Here is a 21,828-nt window from a genome sequence, read left to right on the forward strand (position 1 = left end):
AAGACTCTACACTGAAAAAAGGAATATTTTCTGGACTGGAAGTAGTTTTGTACCGAATAGATTTTAGAATGCTGATATTGGAATGGTAAAACATAATTTCTCAAACATATTTCACAACAGCATGCGCCGAGGTCTTTCACTCGCGACTAATAGCTAATTGTAAAAAAACAATTCCTGGAATGGACAGCTTAACTTCTTTCATTTAAGACTTAAATCACAAACCTAAAACAATATCATGACGGGAAGCTGCAGGACTCTTTCATTCTCCAGACTAACACCACGCCATGACTAAAAACTCTCTAAAACCACTCAAAACATTCTGGTACTGAAAAACATACGATATCAACTAAATAGGATATCATCAAAAATACATAACCACATAAAAATCCAAAAATATACTGCACAGAAATCATTACAACAATACTATTCTACGAGGTCAGAAAAGATTGGTCATAAAACCAGACAGAACAATATCGTTGAACGACGAAGAAGCATGTACCCGAAAATTTAGAAGACAACGCAATCATAATAGTGATAATTGCTACTTCTGAAAACAGTTACAAAGCATTTCATAACTCAAAAACGGTACCTAAATGCAATAAAATAAACGCAATACAGTAGAAAAAAATTAATATACCGCAACACAATACATATACCAAAATATAAAAAGTAAAATGCACAATAAAACGATATAAAGCAAACTACAATAAATCACAAAAGTTGCAAAGTACGGCACAAAATAAACGTAAAAATCAAAAAGTTAAACAATTACAACTTCTTCGTGATTTGCTACAAAAAATACACAGCTCAAGATCTAGATACCTTTACCTTAATTAGATACATAACAAAAGACGTATCCATTTGGCATAAGGGAAAGTAAAAAAAATGCTCAAATTTACTCAACTAACAATATATCTAAAGAAAAAAGATCGATACTATACTATATACTTCAAAGAATGATACTCTAGAATGCGAAAAGGCAGGAATGAAAGTGTAAGGTACTACACTGACATTTAAATACTAAAAACGGAAATAAACAAACTAAAATGTGTCAAACTATTATTATCTATTAGCGAAAAAATAACACAAAAATATATTATCAATAAAAATAGCTACAAATTAGCCAAACTTGAACAAAAAAAGAAAATCAGGTCTAATAGGAACATGATAAAAAAGAAAATCATGCTTCACGCATAGACAAGAAAATATATATAGCCCGTGAAAAGGCAATTGACAAAGCTCTACGAAATTATGTATAAGGCAACCATAGGTAACAGAAGAAGTCCCACGTAATTTGTATAAGGCTCCACGAGAGGGGCGCCAATTTGTATAACGATCAGATGGACACGAGGTCATGAAGGCTGAACCAGAAGGATCAGGACGATATTATCCTTGGATGGAATAAGGAATGACCGAAGATGGAAAGGTCCAATCGTTTACATTGACGAAACAAAGGCCACGTTGCTCAGTCGGAAGAGATGTGGGCGCGGTTCTTTGGGTTGGGCTTCTGTTACAATGAAAGATGTTAAATGAATAAATAATGGTATGCGAATAGGGCTAATGGAACGACGATAGACAAAAGATAAATAGATAACATTGACTGATGGTTTGACTCATGGACTCTAAGGAAACGAAATACTTAATACTCAAACGAAAATATAGGGCGCCAGGTATTTTGACCAAAAAATACTCAAAGGAACAATAATTAACGAAACATAACACAACAATAACAAATTAGCAAGAATGCTACGACAAGACATCAATGTACTAATCTTGAGCTGTAAAAAAATTAAATAAAATACGACATCGTAAGTTTCAATGTAACATTTATTAAAATACTCTACGAAATCTCAATATTTACACAATACGTACAGTGTATACGCAGTATAAGATCGCCAACAACAAAATTAAGAAACCAAAAAATACCTAAACCGTTAATCTATAAGACAAAAGTTGGCGACATAATAACAATCACTGCATATAAATTGGTGTATTCACCAACACAGTAATACTAAAAAAATGGAATGTAAGTGAACGAATATAACTATTAATTATTAACTCAAAAAAAAATGAACTGTAGTTACTCGAAAAAATAAAATATCCATACTCTAAATAAAAACTAGAAATTTTACCGTTCACTTACAACAAAAAAAGAAAGAGCTCTTTGTTTATATTTATACCTATCTAACAATACTTAATAACACTCTAATAATGCTCAGAAAAATATCTACATAATGTAAATGTTTATAGTTTAAATGATCACCCATTTAAAAATAAAAAGATAATCATCAACTTCATACTAAAAGTATGACCTACTTTTCAGAATGTCACTATCACAAACTGGGCGAAAAATTTAGGTCATTGAACTTATTTCACGAAAGAACACAAAATTGTCCTTGCCCTGGACATAACAAAGGCGTTTCTACTAACTTCTTCAATAAGTAAAAGATGAGTGACTTACTTAAAACATCTATTAGAGGGTAGGATGGCCCTTTGTAAGCCGGCAGGCTCTCAAGGTGTGGAAGATGGCCATGAAGAAATTCAACTTTACGACACAGTCGAAAGAATAATAGTATTTAACAGTGTTCATAAAATAGCAGCTGGACAACATAATGCATAGGTGGAAGGTGAAAGGTGGACCCTGCCTAATCGGCGGGGCCCACAATACACGAACAAACTTGATCTCACATAATGACTATATTAACTCTACTCACAAATGATGCAGAATTTTAAGAATTTGTGGTTTTTATGAATCTTTGGCGTCCTTTGAGAGTGGTGGGGTTTTGACCAATCAAAATTATGGGAAACTGTGAGAGATATTCAAGAACAGATTTCCTTTCCACTCGTAAAAGGGCTTAGCGAACCTAATACTTAAGATGAGTTATGGGATGCAAGGCCCATATCATTCACCAGAAAGCTATTAAAGTCTAACATTCGACTCTATCGATAGCACATATGTGTTTCTAAGAAAAACACGGCGCTAGAGATTCTGGAATCTACAGGGAAATAAGTTAAAATCCATGTAGCAATGAAAACTGAAATAAATTCTACACTGGGAAAACTTAAACGTTATAAATTAAGGAAATGTTTAAACCAGTTCTTAATTTTATGACACGCAACCAAGTTTGAATTGTTTTTAGTGAAGGTAAGGTTAAGTTAAGAGATCTAATTACAAATTTTTAACAACTAGGAGACTTATAATAAATGGCCAGAGCTAAATCCTTTTCATTGTGACTCCATTGTGAACGAGTTTTGTGTGAAAACTGCATATTAACAAAAGTGTGCACGTATATGCTTTTATTTTCTAACAGTACCTCTATCATGAATTTGGTTGCAGATTTTCTGTTTTTTGTTGTTCTTCTACAACGCTGACTGTTCTTCTGATGGCACTTCTTCTTTAAAGCATTTACTTGATACTCCAATTTTTTTACCTTCTCCGTCAATTCAGTTTTAAGTTTTGTGGGCAAATTAATATCAAAACTGGAAATATCACTGAGACTACTACTTGATCTCTTAGGCGATAGAGTTGACCTAACCATACAATCGCCACTTGTAGATTTTTTACGTTTCGTACCGCAATAAACGTATGTCGAGCATAATGCTGGTGGGGTATCACCTAAAATAGGTAATGATTGAAATGTATGTGTAATAATTTTAATTAAAGCAAAACAAGCATCTTCGTTATTTCTGGAGTGATACTAACAACGCATTCATATTTAAAAAAAATCTCTTTTGATTTAATTGTATAAAAAATATATAAATCACTCAATATCAACTGATTTTACATAAAATATATTTTAATAGTATTATTCTCATTGGCAAAGAGCATTAGGCAAACATAAAAATATTTCCAAAGTTGAGTACTCACCTAAATCAGTTGCTAACTGTGCAAATTTTAGAGGAACAGCATTTTTCCTTAATAACTTTGTTTGGCCACTTTGGTAAATATGTTCCACTGCATAATGATGCTGGCAAATTACCCTCTGTTTCAGGTCACTGATATCCATCAATATAATATCAATATTTCCGCAGTTTTTTTGCCAAATTTTTGTGCGCTCTACTAGTACGTTCTTTAACGGTAAAATATTGCAAAACCTCTAAATTTTAAAGAACCGCTTGGATTGACATGAAATTTGGCATACACATAGCTAACAAGTCAAAGAAAAAAAGTGATATTGTGCCGATATGTGCTTTTGCCCTGGGGGTGGTTTTCACCCCCTCTTATGGGTGAAAAAATATTCGTCCAAAGAAAGTCAGGAAATGGATAAACTGGCTAATTTTAAGTAACTTTTGTTCTATAGAGTTTTTTCACTAAGTCAATACTTTTCGAGTTATTTGGCAGTGACTATGTTCATTTTTTCAACAAAATAATCGCACGCTTTTAGACGGTTTTTCGCAAATAACTCAAATAGTAAGTATTTTGTCGAAAAAACATTCTTAGCAAAAATATAGCCTGTAAAAAATTTTAAAAAAATGGTGTATATATCACCTCTCTACACCTAGTAGAAGCAGAGTTATAGCTAATGAAAAATAGGTTCATATTCGTCAAATTCAAAATGGAATATTTTAACGTGAAATAACCAAAAATGAAGCATATTTCGGGGAAAACTCATTACAACTTATTTAAAGTGTTTAAAAATCTTCATTTTTGCTTTATAAAAAAAATTCTAGCACCAAAATTAAACAAGTTACGCTCAAAATAAAGTTAGTCCCTTTTGGTTTTGGTAAAAAAATCGAGAAAATCACCCCCTAATTAGCATCTTAAATGAACTTAATCGTTACGACTTCACAAGTTTCTTGACCTGTGTATATATTGTTTATATGATCTGTAAGTTTCATCGGTTCAAAGTCCTTATTATTGAAAGGGCTGTAGTTAAAAGGGGTTGAACGAGTCACTGATCACGAATGTATGCAAATTTAGAAACACCAAATCTTAATCAATTTTTGTCTAACAGTAAAACAAAAAAATACATGATATTCAGAAAAGCAAATCTGACTATTTTTGTTTTTCGAGATTTTTGGTATCTCTAACAATTTTTAAGTTATTTTGAAAAAAAGTATATTTTTCAAAATTTAAATTTTTAAAAATTTTACTTTACAGATCATATAAACACAACATAAGTAAAATAATTTTTGGAGCGGTGACGATTAATTTCATTTAAGTTGCTAATTAGGGGGTGGTCTTCCCGATTTTTTTTTTGCAAAAACACAAGGGACCAACTTTATTTTGAGCGTAACTTGCTGAAATTTAATGTTAGAAACTTTTTGTAAAAACAAAAATAAAGCTTTTTTTAAACACTTTAAAAAAGTTATAATGGGTTTTCCCCAAGAAGTGCTTAATTTTTTGGATATTTCTCGTCAAAATATTCTATTTGAAATTTGGTGAATATGAATCCATTTTTCATTGGCTATAACTCTAGTTCTACGAGATCCAGAGACCCAACGCGTACAACATTTTTTTTACTTTTTTATAGGCTATATTTTTGCTAAGAACGTTTTTTCGACAAAATACTTATAGGTCTGGATCCCGCGTATGAAAAAAAAGTTGATTAATAGCAAGCTGAAAATTTGTTAATAGCTTAAGGGTGTCTAGTCGGACAAACTTTGATATATGGGAACACTGGAACAGGGGCAGTTTTAATTGTGGAACAGCTTAAAAATTTGGAACGGTCAGACCACGAAAACGGCACATTTATTTTGTCCGACAGAACAGACTTAAACTCTCCGAACAGAGATTAAACTCTCATGCAAAAATCAGACTGCTATTTATCACCTGTCATAATTCTCTAATAGAACTAATAGAATAATAAAGCTCTATAGAACAAAAGTTACTTAAAATTAGTCAGTTTACTCATTTCCGGACTTATTTTGGACATATATCCTTTCACTCAAAAGAGGGGGTGAAAGTCACCCCCAGGGAAAAAGCACACATCGGCACAATATCACTTTTTCTCTTTGACATGTAAGCTATACGTATGCCAAATTTCATGTCAATCCAAGCGGTTCTTTAAAATTTAGACCAAAAACCGTGAAAGAATGGACTATACGTCTTTCAGGGGAAATTTAAAGAAAGATATATTATTATTTGTTCCATCGTTTCTTTCAAAACATCCCGCGTAAACACACTTATGCGTTACAGAGTCCATTTTATCTAAAATGTGAGTCCTTTTTTTTTAATTTTGCTATAACTTGTCACAACACTTGTCACAGATAATACACCTATAGGGTAAGTTCGGCCCTGACACTACTCCTACCTCCTCGCAAGTCAGAGAGGGAATGAGAAATCTCGATACGGTTTTCGAGTAGCGCCATCTAGTTGTTGATACGTCTTTCGGTTACCAAGAGGTGAGCTATCTAGAGGAATATTTATAATCAATGCCAAAAGTAAAAGTACTTACAAATTCAATCTTGTAACAGGTTTTCTTACTCTAGTGGAACACCTTAAAATGGGTTCCTCAGTTTCAGTTTGAGCCCCAGGTACACTATTCGAACTTTCCATATTGTTTGAAATTTCTGATTCATCAGTAATCACTTCGGTAGGTGGTGGTGAGACACTGTGCTCTGGAATTGATGCCTCCCTCGCAACCAAATTGTGAGTAATGGTATCCGGAATGTAACATGTCGGATTATTTTGAGATGGAGTATATTCCTCAATTTGCCATATTTGGTCTACATGACGTTTCCATGTTCTACCATCATCTAACTGAATTAAATAATGCAATAACCCTAATCTGAGTACAATAATGCCAAATTGCCATTTAGAATGAAAATAATCTCTCACGGAAACCCTAGGTCCTTTTCTGAAGTTTCCATGCTTGCTGCAATTTCTACGGCTGGGTCCAAGTCCAATCCCTTTTTTTCTAATAGCCTGGCTTGAATCCTCTTTGACTGTAAACCAAAAACAAACTGATTTTGTATAGCACTTTTTAATTATGTGGAAAAGTTGCAGTTTATGGCAAGTTTCTGTAGAGAATGTAGGTATTCTTGTATACTTTCGCCTTCTGCCTGTTTTTTGATTGAAACCTAAATATTTCGGCAATTTCAAGTGGTGCAGGGTTGTAAAAACTATCCATTAACTTAACTGTATCCTCATATGACTTGTCTTCAGTCAGGGACCTCTGGAGCTAGTTTATCACACAGTGTATCGTATGCTTCCGACCCCATGTAATGTAGTAAATAGGGCAGTTTCATTTCCTCTGGAATTTTAAAAACTTTGTATGCTCCTTCCAATCGTTTTACCCACCTGGACCATTTTGTGGCTGTCTGGTTAAAATGTTCAACGGAAAACTGGAATGTAGAAAATTGTGTAGACATTATTGGAGCTGTAGCAGGTGCAACTATCATTGTAGTTGTAGTCGAGGAACTCGTGGCTGTACCTGTACCGGCTGTAGTTGGAAGCGTTGTAGTTGATGTAGTGTCTGTAGTATTTGTATCCATTACCCTCGTCGCCAAATGTCAAGTCCTTTGTACTTAAAGGACGTAAGTATTTGTAATGAAGTAATACTCGATGTAAAAATACTTTATTTTAAAAAATTAAGCACATGGTTTCATTTTATTATCCAAGTATTAAGTATATGACAGCTGTCGTTCAGCTGACAGTAGTACCAACTTACATTCATGGTTAAGGGAGTTTTACACGAACATAACAGATGCCATTAGACTCGACTGGATGTGATTGGGTCAGTGTGAAACCAAACAAATGAATTTGCTTTATTTTCGTATTAACACAGCTGGATGAATCTTATAACATCTGACTGGATTGGATGTGACTGGACTCGACTTGTTTGGTGTGAAATGAGCCTTAGAAGTATTATAAATAGGAATAACTTTTTGACCAGCTTAAAAATTTTGATCCTAAACAGGATTTAAGGAGGTAATTTACAAATTAAGGACTTAGTTAAATGATTGTTAACAAACGAAGAAATGGCAACCACAGAAAAAGACAAATCTAATTTTCTTAAAATAATGCATGAAATTCAATTTACAGATAACAAGCACACTCTAATGTGGTCCAGTAAGGAATCTCTCTTTTCTATTCTCACTTTGATTTACCTTTACAACAAAATTTCAGTTAGTGAAGCAAGCTTGCAACATTGCAAAGGTATTTAATAGATACAGTATTTTTAAAAAATAAACGGAGTTTTTGTAAAAAAACCAAGTTTTTTTTCAATTTTAGTTGTTTACTGACTAGGTACTTACTTTTCACACTTACTGTTGAAAAGCACTCCTGTAAAATTGGCATTGCTTGTACCTACATTAGATGTTTTGGACGAGCACATTCAAAGAGTTTATTACCAAATTCAAATTTGGCTAGATGATAAAGCTCTAAATTGGGGATGGGATAATACTAAAGGATATTTGATAAATCACCAGGACCTCGATTTTTGACCCTTCGCTTCGTTATCAAACGTATTCACTTCGTATCTGTTTAGGGTACAAATAGCGAATGATCGATAACGAAGCAAAGAGTCAAAAATCGAGGTCTTGTGCCGCAGGAATTACTAGAAATACTTTTTTGCACCTGCAGAAAGATCAGGCTTTTTTGTAACACTACATGTGGAGAATGTGCATGTGTTAACTGACCAAACTATATCCATATAATTACTCCAATCTATGACAAAGATGAGTAAGGAACGAACGACAGTCATGACAGTGATGTAGATTAGAATATAAGTTAGTGACATGGACATGACTGAGTAAGGCACGAATGACAGTAATGTAGATTAGAATACGTTAGTGACCAGGGCCGGATTTACATGTTGAACCCTACTAGAGCTCAAGAGTAAAGTACCTTTATATTTCATAATATGGAAAAGTGTTATTAACTAATATGCAATTATTTTCTTCTAATTGAAAAAAAAAATTCAAAATTTATTCAGTTGTTCAACCTCAAAAAATGGCTCCACATGCTAGCGAAGAACTAAAAGCAAGAATTGTAACGAATTTAGACGATGGTTGGTCACTATCTGCCGTAGCGAACCATTTTAACATAAGCAGAAGAACAGTTTTTAATATTAATAAAAGATGGAGAGAACAAGAAACTCTCGAAAGAAAGCAAGGTTCTGGAAGACCAAAAATATCTATCGCTCCTGAAGATCGTACGCTTTTGGAGAGATTAGAAGAGAATCCTTTTGAAGATGCGAAAACTGTAAGAATTATGTCTCAGTTTCCGGGAAGAAAGACAACTGGGCACAGAATTAAAACATTGCGTCTTATGTACTGAACTGCAGCATATTGTTGAGTTAAGTCATTTGTTTTATTCTTTAATAATAATAAAAATAATAACAACAACCCTATTTTATGTAAAAACTATCATTTATATACTCTTTATAAAATGCAGGAATTCAGAATAATATCAAAATTTAGAGCTTAATAATTATTACAATTTATGAATTAAAATATGTAACAAATATACTGCTCAAAATGATCAAATCTTACTATTGTTTGTTTTTTAACCAAAAGGAGTGATTCAAATTTACCGCGCCGTAATGCTTGTTTCTAATTGGTACAACCGCAGGCAAGTTTACTCCACTGTTATTAAATTTTGACATTTATGAAATTTTGGCACTTCTGTCATTTTATAGGTTAATTAAGTATATCGGCGATTTTTTGTGTTTTCTGCATTATTCCTTTAATTTTTAGATTTTTAGTTGACTTTTATGCTAATACAAATTCTCCATTTTCGACGAAGAAAAAGTAGAATGCCCTGAAAATTTAACTAAATATATCATATTTTGTCCCGCAATAGACCTTTTATTACATGACATTAAAAAAAATTTGGTTAAAATCGGTTAACAACTTCAAATTTTATAGAGGTGTTTCCAATCTAAATGGGTCACACTGTACATATAAAAACAGTTGTTTTTAGAACTTTTTAGCGATGTGTTAGTATAATATAATATGTATGGATTATCATCGAAAGGTGATATGATCAACGAAAAAAGAAGATGAATTTGGTGACTTTTCTAGTAACTTTATTGGGTGTGAATTTGTCTTTTTAGTTTACTCCTCTTGGTTAAAAAATCAACTATAATGGCCGGTTTCACCAACAAGAAATAGAAGTTTATTCTATGAATAAAGTTATTCGACCAATAAACTGACATTTCTCCATTTTACTAACGTCAAAGATGATGAGGCTGGTAAATAGACCCCGTTTTAATGAAATTGTTCCAATCTCAGGTTCTATAGGTGCTGGTTCGCTGAGAAAGGTAATTACAGTAGGAAAAATGAAATAATACCCATGAAGGAACATATAAAACACGCTGTATTTTCCTGTCACCGTGTCACACAAAAAATTGGCCAGCGCAAGTACATGTAATAATTATTATTACATGTACTTGCGCTTGACCTTTGTAGAATGCTTCTATGCAATCTAGTAAACATAGAGGTCAATATTAGTTGGCTTTGTCTGGATTTTGAAAATATTATGAGTTTCGTCAATTTCTAATGTTTCTTTTAACTAAATGCCATAATTTCGGATTGGTCGTTCTTTTAGTAGTACATTATTTCAAAAAATAGAATCATTCTGGTACAGTCTAAAAATTTTGAACTGGGTCATTCCTCTAATTCCGGTTTAAAAAGGTGACTCATAGAAATTACACAGTCATCGTCGAAGTTTTCTGAGAACCACTTTGTTAAAACAGAACAAGCATGTTTTTTTTTGTTATTTTTTAAACCATGTAGATTTAAGCACCTAATTATTGTATATTATAATTGCAAAAAAGAGAAAAAAAAGGAAAAAAAATAGGAAAAGATCTAAGATGTAAATCTCCGAGATGTTGAATCGGTTTATGTCTTAGCGTAGTAAAAAAAAACAATTAAGAAAAAACAAATTAAAAATATAATTAAATAAAACAAAAAAAACCAAAGAAAAAACAATTAAGAAAAAACAAATTAAAAATATAATTAAATAAAACAAAAAAGGTACAACCAAAACGGTGAATTATTTACATAATAATTGTAGTATGTTAGTTATGTAGTATTTAGAATACTGAAAAATTCCTCTGATTAAAAAAATTGTTTGTTTTTAAAATAAGAAAATGTCTGGCTAGTTTCTAAAACATATTTTTGTATCCTTGAGTACACTTCAGCTGTCTTTTTATTAACCTTTAAGAGGGGTATGGTTTGAAATATTATTTTTTTTAATACATATTTTGTAATAAAAGTGCATAATTTCAAAGTTTCAAGAATATTCTCTGAAAATTTCATATTAATGTAAAATTACTCCGTAATTAAAATTACTGTAATTACACAACTGCAGATTTAGTCAACATCGTGAAGTGTCATCGTAAAATTGAAGAACGAAGAAGAATATCCTGGCTTGCTAACCAGAGAGCATGGTATAGAAAGACCTCAACACAACTATTCCGTGTAGCAACCAACAAAGTTATCATAGCCAGAATGATCGCTAGCGTTCGGAACGGACAGGCACCCTAAGAAGAAGAAAAAATTACTAAAGATACAGCATGTTGAATATTCTTACCTTCGACTCGCTTTGCCGCGGTTTCGTGCCAGTACGCTTGAGCGTAGTGAGAAACGTTCAACAAATGTTGGCCTTGTCCGATGTGCATCACTTTACGATTTGACAGACAAATAAGAAGTCGTCGAAACTTTCAACGTGTTTTTCTCAAAACTGCCTTTTCAAATGCGGTGGACATTGTAACTCAAAAACTACTTGACCGATCCACCTGAAATTTTGCATATTTTCTTCAGGCATTACGTGAGGTAACGCTGTCGAGATATATTTCAGTGGTCGTTTGCCAAAAGCTGATATCTCAATTTTTGGTACTTTTCAGGAGAGCAAATTCAAATTTCTACAACATTACAGTTTTTTCATAATGTCAACTCACATAAATAGCTGTATAAACATTAAACTCAAAACCCAATAATATATTTCTAAAACTGTGATGTTATGGACATCGTGGACATTTGAATTTGCTCTTCTGAAAAATATCGAAAGTGGACATATCGGCTTTTGGCAAACGGCCACTCATTTGTTTTATGCTTATTTTTTGTTTAGAAACAATAAATATGTTGATTTTCACTCTTTTGTTACAAATCATTTCGTTTTTTACTTCCGAGTGATACGAAGAACTCAAAACTCGTTATAAATAAAAAAAACTCGACAGCATTATCTTGAGAAACTCATAAGCTAATAAAATCTTTTTGAATTTTTTGTTTCACATAAGCCAGTGACGAGTTCTGATGTCCATCGCAAAATGCATTTTTTGGAATGTCTGTTAAAATTTGCCACTTTTGGATTATTTTTCAATATTTTTCCTTGAACATTTTTTGGATACTCTGTGAATTGTACTTAATATGCTTATTATTATCTTATGGGCTTATTAGCCCATCTTTTTTATCAGGTACTATAGATCCAAAATATCTACGTTACCATCTACTACGGTCTAATAGGCATCATCTAACACAAAAATTAATATCTTGCGTATTTGGAATAAATCGCAGTTTACAGCAGCGTGGTACAGTAAACACATTAATTTTAACTAAAGTTTATTCAGTTAATTACCAAAAACCAATACAGCAAATGGACTTAAGTCGACATGTACAATTTTATTCAATATTAAGGTATAAAATTGACATTAAAATGTAATAGTCCTTTTGATCTCGACGTACCTAGTGTTGTTGGATCCAGTAACTGTGCAACAATGTCACTTTTCTGAATAACGTCTACGTCTTGACTTTTTAGAAACATGTAGGTTGTCGTTTCCTTTCTTGTTAGGAAATTAACAGTGTAATTAGATTCCACAATTTTTTGTACTTTACCAATAAAATACCTGGTGCTGTTTTCAGGTGTTCTCTGTTGATCAATTGTTAACTCTGTTGCCTTTGGTTTGGGAGTAGTTTGTCCGTGTTGGAGTAAAGGCATTGACTCCGTAATTGTTGTGGTGCGCTTCGCAGTAACTCTACTTGGTTCCGCCGCTGGCGAACTTCTATTATCAACAAAGATAAGCGGTGTAGACCAATATCCGTTTTCCTCTTTTTGTTTCTCACCATATTTTTCTAAAACAGTTTATATAAAACACTGGAATTCTCTGCTGCAGTGGTACTGGTACAGCGGTCACTCCTCCCACTATGAGAAATTAGTGACCACGTACCCCTTTTATCAGGGTACAGTGGATTTTTACAGGGATTTTTTTGTAAAAATACAGGGAAAACGAAGTATTGGAAGAAGACGCATCTTCTGGCTAAACAATCTGAGAAAGTGGTATAATTGCAGTTCCATCGACGTGTTCAGAACTGCAGTCTCAAAAGTGAAAATAGCTGTGATGATTACCAACCTCCTTGAGAGAACGGTACCTAAAGAAGAAGTGTACCCCTTTTTGAAATAACCACTGTGCCCCAAAGTACAACTGTGTTTTAACTGTTTATATATTCAAATAAAAAGGTTACTCTTTATATTTTTATGGGGCAGTAGAATATTAATACATGCAACAATAAACTACATAAAAAAATAAACTTACTTTAATCTTATCCCTAAGAAATTCTACAAATTTTGGAGACCGAAAAGTTACTTGACGCTTACAAATATGAGGTTAGGATTTTTATCGGAAATCTGTTTTATTGTTCTTCCACTCTAACTTTTCCCATGCGTCACGATGTATTTTCAAAGAAATTAAGTCAAAATTACATTTTGTATACTGTATACTCTGGCTACTACAGGTAGCCAAAGTAGTAAGGCACTCCATTTAAAAGATATTTTAAGCCCCTATGTCCACTGTACCCCGGTATTCCCTACCATAGTTTCAAAAAAATATTACAAAAATGTGCTTGACATGTTGATTTCAAACCATACCTCCCCTTAATTTGATTATTCTTTTGTCTTTAAATTTATTTTTGCTTGTACTCAAATATTTATATTATAGTCAGTTTGGCTTTTAGATTATCTCCAAGACAACAAAATTGAAATTATGGGGGCACAAACTGAACATTTATCTCAGAAAGGAAATTATATGAATCCACATGCTGAAGGACCAACATTAGACAAAAACGTGAAAGTTATGACTGGAAAAAGACCTTACAAGTGTGATATTTGTTTTAAGCAGTTTACTTCACCAAGTTCTTTGAAAATACATTTGAGAGTGCACTCTGGGGAAAAACCTTACACGTGTGACATTTGTTTAAAGCAGTTCGCTCAAAAATGTAATTTCATAACACATTTGAGTGTGCACACTGGGGAAAAACCGTACAAGTGTGAAATATGTTTTAAACAGTTTACTTCAAAAAGTAATTTGAAAAAACATTTGAGAGTGCACACTGAGGAAAAACCTTATAAGTGTGAAATTTGTTTTAAGCAATTTACTCAAGTAAGTCATTTGAACACACATTTGAGAGGCCACACTGGGGAAAAGCCTCACAAATGTGAAATATGTCTTAAGCAGTTTAATACAAAAAGTGATTTGAAAAAACATTTGAGAGTGCACACTGGGGAAAAACCTCATAAGTGTGAAATTTGTTTTAAGCAGTTTACTGCAGCAAGTTCTGTGAAAAAACATTTGAGAATATTTCACACTTGTGAGGAAAAACCTCACAAGTGTGAAATATGTTTTAAGCAGTTCACTACAGAAAGTTCTTGGACAAAACATTTGAGAGTGCACACTGGAGAAAAACCTCACAAGGATGAAATAGGTTTTAAGCAGTTGCCTCGAACAGATATTTTGAAAAATCATTTGAGAGTGCATACTGGAGAAATGCCTTACATGTGTAAAATTTGTTTCAAGCGATTTAGTCAAACAAGTATTTTGAAAACACATTTGAGAGTGCACACTGGGGAAAAACCTCACAAGTGTGAAATATGTTTTAAGCAGTTTCTTCGAGCAGATGTTTTGAAAAATCATTTGAGAGTGCACACTAAGGAAAAACCTCATAAGTGTGAAATTTGTTTTAAGCAGTTTAGTGCGGCAATTTCTTTGAAAATACATTTAAGAGTGCACACTGGAGAGAAACCTCACAAGTGTGAAATATGTTTGAAGCAGTTTTTTCGAGCAGATGTTTTGAAAAATCATTTGAGAGTGCACACTGGAGAAACGCCTTACAAGTGTGAAATTTGTTTCAAGCGATTTAATCAAAAAAGTACTTTGAAAACACATTTGAGAGTGCACTCTGGAGAAAAACCTCACGAATGTGAAATTTGTTTGAAGCAGTTTACTACAGTAAGTCATTTGAAAATACATTTGAGAGTGCACACTGGAGAAAAACCTTACAAGTGTAAAATTTGTTTTCAACACTTTACTACAGCAACTCAACTGAAAACACATTTTCACACAGTGCACATTGAAGAAAAACCTCATAAGTGTGAAATTTGTCTTAAGCAGTTTAGTAAAGCGTATAATTTAGAAATACATTCTAGAGTACACACTGGGGTAAAACCTCACAAGTGTGAAATATGTTTTAAGAAGTTTATTTCAACAAGTGATTTGAAAAAACATTTCAGAGTACATACTAGAGAAAAACCATATAAGTGTGAAATCTGTTTTAAGCTGTTTTCTTATACTCTTACTTTGAAACGGCATTTGAAAGTACACGCAAGAAAAGATCTTAATGTGTAAAATTTCCTTAATAGGTTTTCTCTCAGAGATGAAAATACTTCGACGAATATCAGGGAAAAGTCTGTTGGATAGGGAGAGAAGCGAAAACATAAGAGAAGAGCATGCAATGTAGAAGACATAAATGGATGGGTGACAAAACGGAAACAGGAGTGGAACGAACACATCAGTAGAATGGCATAGGATAGGATAGTACGAATATCACGAGATATATATATATATATATATATATATATATATATATATATATATATATATATATACACCGTTTTTTAGGCGTCAACGCCCTTCCGGTAGGGATCTATGGAGGAGTGTCACCGAGCCGCAAGCCCTTATCTCTTGCCGTACTGCTCCTCCATAGGCCGATCAGACACCAGCTTATTCCAGACCAAGTCGTAGATTCTTTTTAGAATTTTAGACTACGACGTCAGCCTTTTTATTTTCTATTCACCGGCTGGGGCACGAACCTCGATCGCCTCGACCGCATATCCACTATAGATTTGTCAATCGTGCGCCTCAGTCCGCTTGGCTAATCTGATCGACGAGATAAGTCACCAAATAGACGAAGAAGTATTGGCAGACCAAGAAAAAGATTGTGCGATAATTTAAACAATTTAGGAGGCTAATATTGAAGATGAAACAGGCTTTGAAGCCTGCGTATAAGAAGGAAGAAGAGGGTTTTCTCTCAAATTGAATTTAACTCTCCAAAGACTGACCTTATGATTAAATTTTTAGGTTGCATGCTTTTTCTAAATGAAAAACAACTTACAGTAGTTGTCCACCTATACAAAGAGAATCCACCTATACACCAATAAAAGGAGAATAACCTTTGTTGTTATTCGCTCACTGTTAACCACGATTTTTTACCAAACCACGTATTACAGAATGTTCTCTTTCTCTTACCATCTGGTTGAGAAACCATTAGAGAGTGCACACTCGAGAAATGGCTTACAAGTGTGAAATTTGTTTCAAGCGATTTAATCAAAAACGTACTTTGAAAACACATTTGAAAACGACATGAGAAAAACGTCACGAATGTGAAATTTGTTTTAAACGCTTTACTACAGCAACTCAATTGAAAACACATTTTTACACAGTGCACATTGAAAAAAAAACCTCATAAGTGTGAAATTTGTTTTAAACAGTTTAGTAAAGCGTATAATTTAGAAATACAGTCTAGAGTGCACACTTTGGTAAAACCACACAAATGTGAAATATGTTTTAAGAAGTTTATTTCAACAAGCTCTACCACAGGCTCTAGGTCAAAACTATTCCTGCGACAATATAGTTAATTATCTAAAATCCATAAACATTCTGTACAACCTGTAGTTGTTTACTTTTGTTATTTATATTTTGTTCCGTCGCTAATAACCTTTTGGTGGATGCGACTTCTTTTTCTAATAAAAAAAAAATTTTTCTCTCAAATTGAATTTAACTCTCTAAAGACTGACCTTATGATGAAATTTTTAGGTTGCATGCTTTTTCTAAATGAAAGACAACGTACAGTTGTCCGCAACTCTTGATCGCGAAACAATAAACAATAAAAACAGAATAACCTTTGTTTTTCTTCACTCACTGTCAACCACGATTTTTTACCAAACCACGTATTATATGTTCCCTTTCTCTTACCATCTAGTTGTGTAAATGTTGATGCGCATATAGTATAAATCATTTGGTTGATGCGCACTTAATCGTTTAATTTCATTCTTTTCCTCTATCATTAACGTATTAAAAGGACTTTGTAACAAATAGTCTACCTTGTTCATTTTAAATTATGGTTGTCACACCGAAACAGCATATTAACTACACAGACTGGCCCCGTAAACAGTTTAAAGTTTAAAGCCTGATTTATGTTATAACGGGAACCTGGACGGGACGAAGCACCTTGAAGGATCGTCAGATATGAAAAACATTGGCTAATTTATCTTACGACGGAACGGGGCGGGACCGGAAAGTGCCGAGGACGTGCGATTTCTATTTTTCTGCGCTCCGTGCCGTCCACGTCCCGGTGTAACATAATCAGCCTTAACTGCCTGTCTGATTATTGCTGACAGCGGAAAAACATAAGCAATGCGATACAGCCGATAAGTGATTACAACGACGTTGTCAAGAAAATACTGTTAGGCGGGTTGACTCCTCGCACTTCTTTTATTAATAAAAGGTCATCAGCGCTTGTAAAACGCAGCCTTTTCGCTTTTTTTAGTATATCCGTGTTCACAGTTGATATTGATAAAAATATAATTTTTTTTAACATCCAATGTTTATTGCCATCTGTCTCATTACAAGCAATATATATATAATTATTGAAAAATAACATAGAGGGAAGCCGCCCAGTGGCGAGCACCCAGTAAGACACATAAGATTATAATTTTAAAATAAGACATAACAATTACTTGGAACATAATACAAAGATAAAATTTAGTATAGTGGACAATTCAGACAATAAATATGATTATTAAAAGTCTAAAAAACATGAATAAAAATACGAAAAAAAGTTTTAAAATCACTGAAACTAAAACTGATTATTTCACCGTACTATGACACTGCACTCTGTTTCTCCAGATGTACTAGAGGTCCAAACCCAGATAACATGTAAACTTGTGGCAAGTTTGATTCTTCTTTGATTTTAAATTACTGCGTCAAATATGACGAGTCAAGTTTGCTGCAATATTGTTATGACAAAGATGATGATTCACGTTTGTAGCAACTTTGCTGCAAGCGTACAGTTGCAAAGCCACGTCACGCGTGCCATCTATTTGGTTGACTTACACGTTACGGTCGGTTCGGTTCGGTTTCGTTCGTTACCCTGACTGATGTCACGCCCACGAAAACGAGAGTGTTGCCACCGGTGGTAAATTTCCCTCTCTGCGAGAATTTTCAACATAAAAGGGAATAAGTTAACTTATAAGGTAATCTTTGCTCCAGTCCAAATTGTAAAATATTTATAAAAATCAATATATCTGAAAATAATTCAACATATTTTCACAGATTTTTTAAATAGGAGCATAGGAGGGAATTTTATCATAAAAGTGGGAATTTTTAAGGTACGTTGAGGAAAAAGCTTACTCACTCGACAGCTGGCAACAAGGGAAAAGTAACCTGCCATCCTGCCAAGCGGTGATAATTTGTGGTTAGGTATGTCCTATCCTATGTTGATATTTTTCTTTGATTTTTATACAACATTTACCGTACAATTCTCTGAGACTATTACTTTAATTACTAAGCTGAAGCTTGTTTTCTTCAGTTTTTCATAGACCCACCTGCTTGTGGTCATTAGGTACAAATTGGTATTCTTTTTGCTTTAGTGAAATTGAGGTAAGTTTTTTTATGTTTTTCGTAGCTTCTAACTGTATTTACATACATTCTATCTAAAATAAACATATTATAATATATTATTTATAGTATAACTATATACTTATACAGGGTGTCCCGAAAAGATTGGTCATAAATTATACCACACATTCTGGGGTCAAAAATAGTCCGATTGAACCTAACTTACCTTAGTACAAATGTACTCATAAAAAAAGTTACAGCCCTTTGAAGGTACAAAATGAAAATCGATTGTTTTCAATATATCGAAAACTATTAAAGATTTTTTATTGAAAATGTACATGTATCATTCTTATGGCAGGAACATCTTAAAACAAAATTATAGTGAAATTTGTCCACCCCATAAAAAATTTATGGGGATTTTGTTCCCTTAAACCCCCCAAACTTTTGTGTACGTTCCAATTAATTCATTATTGTGGTACCATTAGTCAAACACAACGTTTTTAAAACTTTTTTCCCTCCTAGTATTTTTTCGATAAGCTAGTTTTTATCGAGATGCGGCTTCTTTTTCAATATATTTACGTAACATTTTTATGGGGGTTTTGTCCCTTTAAACCCCCCCAAATGTTTGTGTACGTTCCAATTAAACTATTATTGCGGTACCGTTAGTTAAACACAGTGCTTTTAAGACTTTTGTCTCTTAGTCTTTTTTTTATAAGTCACCTTTTATCGAGATGTAGCTTCTTTTTCAAAATATACCTAAAAATGTAAATTATAAATAAATTTTCAAATTATTAACAGGTCTCTATAACCGTACTTAACCATATACAAATATGTGGTGGATTCGACAAATATTCAAAATATCTCGATAAACACTGACTTATCGAAAAAGTACTAAGAGGCAAAACAGTTTTAGAAGCATTGTGTTTAACTAATGGTTTGGGGGGTTTAAGGGAACAAAACCCCATAAAATTTTTATGGGGTGCACAAATTTCACATTAATTTTTTTGTAAGATGTTGCTGCCATAAAGATGCCACATGTCCATTTTCAATAAAAAATCTCTGAGAGTTTTCGATATATGAAAAAAAAACGATTTTCATTTTGTAACTTCAAAGGGCTGTAACTTTTTTGTGTGCACTATTGTATATAGGTAAGTGAGGTTCAATCAATCTATTTTTGACTCCAGAATCTGTGGTATAATTTATGACCAATCTTTTCGGGACACCCTGTATATTACTAGTATTTATAGTATACTATAAATAAGTTTTAGGTTTTATTGTAAAATTGTTACTTTAACATGTGTTTATCTCTTTTAATAGCAAATATTAATTCTGTTCACACAACAAGACTATATAACAATTTCTTTTATTTGTTTCAGAGCTGAGACAAAACTGAGCATCGGATTCTGAAGCTAGTGGGTTTAATGTAAGTTCCAATAAATAATTTTAGACAATAGATTGTATTTTAGTTGAGTGATTACTGAATAAATAGTTATATAAAATGGTATTGTATTTTTTATTCACATTGTTTTATTCAAATTGTGGCTAGACGTATGTCAAAACAAACCTTAAGCAAGTTTGTATCAAGTTTGAAAAAACAAACTTCATGCAACAAAACAAAAACAAACCTTCAGCAAGTTTATTATATCAAGTTTGGAAAAACAAACTTCATGCAAGTTTGTCACACTCAAACTAGCAAGTTTGATTTAAACTTGCTGCAAGCTTGCGAAGTTGCCATGGCAAACCTGCAGCAAGCTTTCATGTTTGATGTATCAAACTTGTTGCAAGTTTGAAACAAGTTTATATTGCTATCTACTAACTCCTATTTCATCTACAATTGGTGGAGGAGTTAGTCAACCAATGGGTTTTGTAACGGTTCACGTTACGAAATTAGCTCTTTAATTCATCATCATCATTCTCTTTGCCTTATCCCTATGCGGGGCCGGCTTCCCTCTAATTGCATTTCTCCACACAATTCTATCCTGGGTCATATCAATATTAATCCCCTTTACCAACATGTCCTGCCTAATCGTCTCCCCCCACGTCTTCTTTGGTCTTCCTCTCCTACTCCTTCCAGGAATCTGCACTTCAGCTACTCTTCGTATTGGATGATTAACGTCACGACGTTGAACATGACCAAACCATCTCAACCTATGCTTTCTCATTTTGGCATCAATTGGTGCCACATCTAGACTTCCCCTAATATATTCATTTTTAATTTTATCCTTTCTTGTCACTCCACTCATCCATCTAAGCATTCTCATCTCCGCCACATGCATTCGTTGTTCCTCTTTTTTTTTTCACTGCCCAACATTCAGTTCCGTACATCATAGCCGGTCTTATGTCTGTTTTATAGAATTTTTCTTTCAGCTTCATTGGAACTTTTCTGTCACACAACACGCTTCCTTCCACTTCATCCATCCAGCCCTAATTCTACTGCATGCTTCTCCATCTATTTCTCCATTACTCTGTAATATCGATCCCAGGTACTTAAAACTATTGCTTTTTACAATCAGTTCACCATCCAAAGATACCATTTTATTTGTAGTAACTCCATCTTTAAATCAGCATTCCAAATACTCTGCCTTTGTCCTACTAAGTTTTAAACCTTTTTCCTCCAGAGCTCGTGTCCACTGTTCCAGTTTTTGTTTTAAGTCTCTTTCACTATTTCCTACTAACACGGCATCATCAGCATACATTAAGCACCATGAAATGTTACCCTGTAGTTTCGCTGTTATCTGGTCCAAAATTAATGAGAATAAATACGGATTAAGCACCGAGACTTGGTGCAATCCTACTTTCACATGAAATTTATCAGTCTCCCACACCTGTCCTAACTTTAGTCGTTACTCCCTCATACATATCCCTCACAATCTTTACATATGCACCAGGGACTCCTTTCTTATTGAGTGCCCACCACATAATCTCTCGAGGAACTTTATCATATGCTTTCTCAAGATCAATGAATACCATATGAGCGTTTGTTTCTTTACTC

General features: G+C 33.4%; 1 protein-coding gene across 3 annotated transcripts in view; it reads left to right on the forward strand.

Annotated features, from left to right (window-relative positions):
- The window catches only part of LOC126886647 (zinc finger protein 234-like), a 61,151-nt gene that overhangs the window by 7,738 nt on the left and 31,585 nt on the right, over positions 1-21,828 (forward strand). The window contains exon 2 of one of the 3 annotated variants that reach the window (XM_050653640.1): positions 13,900-19,027. The exons of 1 other annotated variant lie outside the window; for it this stretch is intronic. In XM_050653640.1, the coding sequence (XP_050509597.1) occupies positions 13,900-15,566 (1,667 nt within the window). In that variant the 3' untranslated portion in view covers positions 15,567-19,027. Of the gene's footprint in view, positions 1-13,899; positions 19,030-21,828 lie in introns of those variants that run through there. One more of the 3 variants, XM_050653641.1, reaches the window with a different exon arrangement.

This window comes from Diabrotica virgifera, chromosome 6, assembly GCF_917563875.1.
Source record: "Diabrotica virgifera virgifera chromosome 6, PGI_DIABVI_V3a".
Lineage (NCBI taxonomy): Eukaryota > Metazoa > Arthropoda > Insecta > Coleoptera > Chrysomelidae > Diabrotica > Diabrotica virgifera.